Source organism: Lampris incognitus, chromosome 17 (genome assembly GCF_029633865.1).
Source record: "Lampris incognitus isolate fLamInc1 chromosome 17, fLamInc1.hap2, whole genome shotgun sequence".
NCBI lineage: Eukaryota > Metazoa > Chordata > Actinopteri > Lampriformes > Lampridae > Lampris > Lampris incognitus.
The window spans coordinates 20,756,140-20,763,838 of NC_079227.1; the positions used below are offsets into that span (position 1 = coordinate 20,756,140).

The 7,699-nt window shown below is 41.5% G+C and overlaps 1 protein-coding gene across 1 annotated transcript; it reads right to left on the bottom strand.

Annotated features, from left to right (window-relative positions):
* Nucleotides 1-348: 348 nt before the first annotated feature.
* ormdl3 (ORMDL sphingolipid biosynthesis regulator 3) lies at nt 349-7,498 on the bottom strand. Its single transcript, XM_056297187.1, has 4 exons — nt 7,243-7,498; nt 6,292-6,511; nt 5,257-5,408; nt 349-3,845 (listed from the first exon to the last, which is right to left on the bottom strand). Exons 2-4 carry the CDS (start codon nt 6,463-6,465, stop codon nt 3,710-3,712), a joined length of 462 nt encoding a protein of 153 aa, XP_056153162.1. The 5' UTR covers nt 6,466-6,511; nt 7,243-7,498; the 3' UTR covers nt 349-3,709.
* Nucleotides 7,499-7,699: the final 201 nt, after the last annotated feature.

A 7,699-nucleotide genomic window follows, 5' to 3' on the forward strand; every position in this document is an offset into this window, starting at 1 on the left:
CCTAAATGCATTGAGTTGCTGCCATGTGATTGGCTGATTAGAAATTTGCGTTAACGAGCAGTTGGACAGGTGTGCCTAATAAAGTGGCCGGTGAGTGTATATACGTATATATATAATTTTTGTTTGTTTTTGTTTTTTTAAGTAGTGGGTGAGATTTACAACCTATCTGCCAAGTTCAGGAACTGTAGCTGTTATGGTTTCTGAGACCCAGATACTTTTAGGGCAGAAGAATAATAATCCTAACAGACACAATAGGATTCTAGCAGCTTTGATGCTTGGACCCCTAAAAACCCCAACAAACTCCTCTGAACCCCCGGTATACAAGCTCTGACTAAAACATGAGGTGTATAAAACTTTATTGAGCTACATTTACAAATGAATGACAAATATAGCCAATCCTAAAGCAATACATATTGGCTGACTGAGAGACATTCTGTCAGCTGAGATCATAACCAGAAAACCACATCAGGTCACATTCTATATCTGCTGCCATCCAAAGAAAGTGATCAGATGTACAGAAATAGTAGGAAAGATGCCCTCTCTCATTAGAAATGAGTAGGGATTGCTTTTCAATAAAATAAAATATAAAAAAAACTGAATAAAATAAACATCAGACCCCTGTATTGTGATATTGAATTGTAACATTAGAGGACACTGTTGGAAACCCCTAGTTTTAAACTGAAGAGGTAAAAATTCTGTTTCATCCTGGTGCTCTTACCATGTGATACCTAGCTCTTCACTCATGTCTCCCTATCACTCTCACTTAATTAATGTTTAACAAGCCCCTGGCTTTGGTAACAGAGGAATCATCTCCGTACCTGCATCAGGTTGCAATGTCCAAACAAAAATCATGGCTTACCTTTTAGGTAGTGGGGATTGTTTGTTAAAGCCCCACGCAACACAGTTAATAGGCATAAAAGTAATCCAGTGATCCTCTATTCATGAAAAAAAGAAAACCGTGTAAGGTTTGTAAGGTTGGAAAACTGCAGCAACATGTGCTTTGTCTGAACCTGGCCTAGTCATAGAGCATTTCAAACATACAAATACTGGTACCGTCCACGACAAATGAAGACCCTTCAGGAGAAACCTCAAGGTCAAGGCTTTCGGCAATATCCGTAACAAATCAGTTTCTCTTAGGAATCATAGCTGGCTGTGGTTGGACAGAGATGTAAACATGCAAGACTTCTACAAACAAACATAAAGCCGATGAAAAATCAACAAGCGGTTTTTAACACCCCATCTTTGTCAGACAGGGTACTATGTTCACTTGGGTAAAAAAATAAACATAAAAAAATGTGCGATTCTCGAGCACAAACCGCACCGTCGGCACTAAGCATCCGCCATGACAAATGTAATGGATCACTGAGCTGTGTCAAAATGTAGGAAAGTCATCCTGGGGAGAAATATATTGGTAAATCCAAAAAGGGAACTCTTATCAACAAAGGCCCACTCTACTGGTCTAGGCTTAGCTTCAAAAAAGAGGCTTATAATAGTATTGAATGAAAAAAAAAAGTTTTTCTGCCTTAAAATAGCCCAGAGATTTTAATCAACACTCTCAGATTGATCAGGGCTTGTCATTTATACATGAAATGTATTTCTGTAAATTAATGTTCACCCTTACTGAGAGTTCATTACAGTCACCCAAAGAGTAGCAGAATCTCAAGAGCTTCTGAAACTGCAAAAATCTCCTAGCCTCACATCAGGTAGTACCAATAATTTCACTTTAATTTCGTTTTAAGCATACAAATAAAATAGGTTTTGTGTCATGTACCAGATGCAGTTCTTCTCTACTGTAACGTAATAAAGTCAACATTTCTTATCCAATCTAATTAAACTGAACACCAACAAGCTGTCTCTGCAGCTCTGCCATACAACAACTCAAGTTCAAGCTAAGCACTACAGCAGTTTGGAAGACCTTATATGCAAAACACTGTTTTGTTTATAAGAAAAATCTGACAGCACAAAACCTGGTACACAAGCAAGATTGATAATAATGAAACCAAAGACATGTTGAAACCTCCAAAAACCTATATGAAATTAAAGAGTTCGTGGTCACTTTGTGCTGCAGAATTTTACAGCCTCCTCTTTGCCAAAAGTCTGTTTCGATTTGTCACCAACATTTCAATATTCAATGACATTATAAGGAAACCAAAGCTGAAGTAAACAAAATTCTCAATTCTTTGGTCCACGCTTGTTATGCTCTATAATTTGCATTCACTTGGGCCATTTTGCATGCTCTATTTAACTAAAACTGAATGTTCACTGGGTGGGATGCAAAATGGCCACCACAAAATGACCAATGAGGGGAGCTGTGGCATCAAGTGAATGACAAGGTTCCAGATGTCTCAGATTAGCATCACTTTTTCTCACATAACCGTATAATTACTTCACAATGATTACCTAGTCTGACGTTAGCACTTATAATTCTGAAATGTCTTAAAGTCTGAGTTCACTGATTTTAAGCGTTTGTATAAACCTTCTTCCCAACCTGGAAATACACCAGTGGGACCCATGCTGGAAATGTGTTGGTCAGCTGAGCGGTCAAATTCCCTTCTGAATTAAGTGGTGGGAAAAAAGCTGTGACAAAAGAAATAGCACATAAAACACAAACAGTACATGAAGCATAGACAGAGGCTAAATCTGTCAATGGTACCGCCATCATGATAAATATATCAATTTGTTTCCAAGTTATGAACCAGGATGTAAATAAAAGAGGAGCAATGCTGACAGAATGACTTTAAGAGGGAACTGACTACATTTGTAGTGTATACACGCATCACGTGTCTGAATATGCATAGCATGTATCCAAGTTACTTAGAATACAGACTAAATACCGGATTGCCTCTCAAGTGATAATGAAGGACTTTTGGTCGAGTTGCTTGATCTGCAATCCTAAATCAATCTAGAGAGCTGGTCACAGTGGATTTCAACACAAAGACTCAGACTTTTGCTGTTGACAGGAGGCTTGCCCTGGCAAAAATCAGGACAAGGCTAGTCCAAATATGGAAACGGTCAGACGAAAGTAAGAGCTCCTGAACTTTCCCATCTTGGACCCAGAGGAGAGTGGCCAGGACTAAATATAAAACATTACACTCTCTTGGGTCTCGCCTCTACAGCAGCCAGCAGTTTCCTAACTACTTCAACAAAGCTCTGCAACTCTTTCTGTAAGCAGAGAAAACCTCAAATGGAGGAGTGCCTTACAGAGAGTAGGGGAAGATGAATAAATACAGCAGTACATCATTACAAATGAAATACACTACATGACTCTGTGGAGGCATGTCAGTGGGGTGTAAAAGAGCCAAACAATGGTTGAGTAACTGAATCATTCTTTCCTCCTGACACTCAGACCAGAAAATTCTCGTTCTTTCAAGAGTTTCCATGTGTTTTATGATGCTTACAAGACGCTCTCTTGACAAGTTTCGCGAAGGAAACGTGCAACTTGCAAGAGACAGACCACAAACGCTCAAAAGAGCACTCTTTCCGTTTGGTGCTCTCTGTATGGTCTATTGTCCTGATTTCCTGGGGTTTGGTACCACGATGCAGTAGCATCCCCAAAAGGCTTCATTTAGAATGCTGCTCAGCAGTGTTGGGAAGCCAAAGAGCAATGGATCCTTACGGGCTCGAGGCCAAATCAGAGGCCTGATACTCTGTGTGCTCAAAGCAGTCCATAGGGACTCTGGAAGAGAGGGAGGTGTCCTCTTCCACCCCGTCAGTATTTATTAATCCCAAAGATCCTCACGCCATGCAGCTGGGGCAGCTTGGGGATAAGCACTGTGAGCAAGGAGACAGTGTTGACCACAAAGTGAGTCCGGTCATATTTGGTGTAGAAGCTGGTAAGGATGTACCTGGATCAGACATGCCAGAAAAAGAGGGGGGGGGGGGTTAAAAAAAAGGTGTAGTAATGAACTACCAAATAAATCATTTAAACTCAGGACAAACCTATATCCTCTTTGTGGCTTCCCCTTAATTTCCCTGGGAGCTTTGGAAGACAGGAAACCCAATCGCAAAAGAGCAGACTTTCATTAGGAAAACTAAAGCTAGAAAGGCTTCATAGAGACCAGGGAATAACTGCCATTAACTTGTTTTTCTTGATACACCACAAGAAAAGAAAAACCTTGCTATATAAAAAGGTCACTGCAGGAACATATTTCCCAACTCTCACAAATGCTATCAGAATTTGCTAAATCTTTTTCTGTAAGAATGTTTCGACATTGCCAACTAAAAGCAGGATTGCAACATCAATGAATAAATATCAATATAGCTTAAACACACAAAAAGGGTTTTTACCGGGAAACAAATCCGTAAACAGACCCAAGTTCACCTACTGAGGAAGTGACAAACAGACAGACATATATGTGCTCTTGAGTCCCTCCCTTCTGTTGCCAGTGCTCACAGCAGGAGCCCTGAAAACCAGCCGGCTACATGCAGGTACTGGATGCTGCGAGTTAAATACCACCACCGTCGGTAGGAAGAGGAAACTGTGGAACTCAATGCCGAATCCACATTGTTGGATCGTATTTTTAGATGTAATGGCATGGATCAGAAGAGGATTGTTGTGGACTACAAAAACAAAATGAAACCTTGTACATCCTGTTCATGACAGAAACAGTTTCCTTAAAGCTCCCACAAGACTAAAACTGATGTGGAGCTTTACCAGCAGGTGTCTTCACTGTACAGTGCAGATGTACAGTACAACCGCTTGCTTCCAGCTGGCACCGGTTACAAAAACATTGGGCTTTTTAAACAAGTGAGATTACCTCACTGGATATGCTAGATGCAGGGAAGGGTATTTAAATATTATAGGCATCCCCCTTGAGCACAGACTGACTCACAAACAGATACACAAAGAGCTCACATATGTGCATAATTACCAGTTAGGAAGGGGCAGTTAATAATTATTAGAGAAACGGAAACAAAAACAAAAGGACACATTAGATAAAAGAAAGCAGAGCTGCAGTTTTTCATTATAGCTGAGGTGGCAACAGCAACCCCAGGGAGCCAGGGTACGCTTCCTGAAAACAGAGCCCTGCAGCTTAATAAAGGCAGAAAAGAAGACGAAGGCAACCAGGGGTGTTGCTGAGAAAGCTTAGCCCCCTGGAAAGCTGTGATATAAGCCCTGGGGCCATAAGAAATGCTTATCAATTCACACTTTGTGACCACCCTAGTTAAGACCCCTCCTGTGGCATCACAATTCTTTCCCCCCATGGCTTACTACGTCGCTTAAAGAGGAACATTATCCTTGGGAGAACCACTTACAGGACGATGGGGGTGATGGTGAGGAACTTGCGCGACGCAGTAAACTGCACGCCATAGTCCATCTGCTCCCAATGTGTCAGGAGGCGAGCCTTGCCCTGGTCTGGGGTCTCAAAGGGGGTCCCTTTTACTGTGTGGAGCAGGAGGTACATGCACTGCAAGAGACAAAAAACAAAACAAAAAAAACCCACAGTAAAACAATGCAGTCTGTGTAAGGCGAATTGGAACACTGCTCTCTTCAGTCAGCTATAATAGTTATGTGTCATATGGATGTAACACAGGTAAATGATAGTTGAACTCGCTTAACAAATTAACTGTGCAGAAAGGCAAGTGGGAAGACTCAGGGGTTGAACGATAGAGCCTTGTTTCAATGAACTGTTATCAAAAAGTGTCCAAGTGAACAAAAAGTGATTGTGTTCAGGGTTCCCAATGTAAGGAGAGGTCTGATGAATTGTATGATAAGATTTAATCATGTAGAGCCGAATCCACAGTACAAAGGTGTAATGACTTATTTTTGCAACAGGACCAGCTGTGAGCAGATATTGTACTATTCTGTGAGACTGTAGGGCATACAGCCAGCAATTGGTAACACAATAGAAGGATTTATGATGTAAGACCGAGCAATACCTCAGCTCTGAGGATGAATATGCTGGCTTAAACATTTCTTGCTCCAGTTAGTTAAAAAACATGACTAGGATCAGAGACGTAATGAGCAGGCACTTCCTTGCGGTCTTCATGTCTATTGTATTGCACTGGCCATTAAGTACACTAGCTTTGTGCTACTCTCACACTTGCATTACTGTAGTCTGATATTAGCCGCTGCCTTTTCTGGGGACCTTATTTGTTGCTTTTGTGTTTTAGTCTGTATTGATTGTATATACACTGGGTTGCATTTTTTTTTAAAACCCACTTACTCATAGGGCCTTTTGCCAGTCTGTCACTGTCTCTTATATGATCTGACTAGTTCAGGAATTAAGGGAGAAAGGCAGTTTTTTTTTAGACAGTATGGGGGCCCAAAGGGCCTTCCACTCCACTGACCAGGTTGTGGATGAGGTTGGTGAGGGTCCAAACCACGGGTACGCTGGCGAAGGGAATGCTGAGCAGGATGACATGCAAAAGGCCAATGCCCAGGATGTAAGAAAGCCAAATTCCCCTGCTGTTCATCACCCGGGTGTTGGGGTTCACCTCGCTGTGCGCCGTCCCCACATTCATGATGGCAGCGGCGCTACCTCAAGGTCGGCAATCTGACAAATGATTTCTGTTGGATGAAATAAATGGGTCGATGTACAGAATTACCTAAATTAATTTGAGGAAAAAAATGAACAAGAAGTGGCTAGTCTAATACTGAACTCTAAGATGGACACAAACGCTAGGTCTGACAAAACACATCAAGTGGATTTTGTTTAGTGGCAAAACATACGATTCTGTCAATTAGCAATCGGAAATGATTAACTCCTTAGTGTAATAGCTATCACTAACTTAGTGCAATAGCTATTATTAGATTTGCCCTCCAAAGGCCAGAGCTGGCCACAAGTCTATTGTTAAATCAGGAAAAAGCAGTAAATATCCACACAATAAGTACTCGTGTAAGCCATTTATGTAATGTCAAAATAAGTTACTTGATGCCTTTATGTACTGGTGACCTACTTATTAACTGGGTAATAATCTAACGAAAGCACAACCCAGTTTAAATTGATTGTGTCTATGGACATGAATGCGGTTTGAGGAGGTTCAATTTCATAAGTGACCTTTGATGTGGAGACTTGCTGCTGAGCGCGAGTCAAGCCATTGATTGACGAGAGTAAACAACGCAGCAAGCACTTGGCCATTAGTTACGAGATGTTACACGCTATTCGGTTAAGTAAAATATTGAAACATAACTCCTAAAAAAATATCGGCAAAGACGTCTTTCTGTAAGTCAACTATGCAGTACGACCAGCCCACCAATGCGCTTCCCATAAAACAATGAGAGAGAAGAATTAGACTCACAGAAGCAAAAAAATGGCTTCAACTCCGACCTGTATGACACCAGTCCGTTATCACTGTTTCCCTCTTATCGATGCCTTCAGTTATATAACTGATAACTATCACTGGGTGAGATGGCAAAGCTATGCTGTTTCAACGAGTCTCCTGGTGGACTTTTCCCCTCTTTTGCTTCGAGCAAACTAACAACTACACCCGCCTGTTCACAGACAGTCAAACAAGACGTTTCCACTTTCCGTCCGTCTCCTTGCGAACAGCTGGCGACAACACAGCGCAGTTCACCATGGAGCGTCATCGTTTTCGGAACTCCCTCCCTCGGGTGAAGTTTTACTCATCGCATTTGGTTCTGATTGGATAATGTCTATCACGTGGCAATATCTGACCAATTATAAACTACCATGGTGAAACCGCGTTGAAAAAACGCCCCCTCGTAACGTCACGGCGGTAGGAGGGGATAGGAAGA

Excerpts from the sequence above, each read along its gene's own strand:
- ormdl3 (XM_056297187.1), bottom strand. The coding sequence starts at position 6,465 with ATGAATGTGGGGACGGCGCACAGCGAGGTGAACCCCAACACCCGGGTG. Across the intron at positions 5,409-6,291 it reads CCAACCTCATCCACAACCTG|TGCATGTACCTCCTGCTCCA; the intron begins GTCAGTGGAGTG and ends TGTCTCTTGCAG. Across the intron at positions 3,846-5,256 it reads ACCATCACCCCCATCGTCCT|GTACATCCTTACCAGCTTCT; the intron begins GTAAGTGGTTCT and ends TGTCTGATCCAG.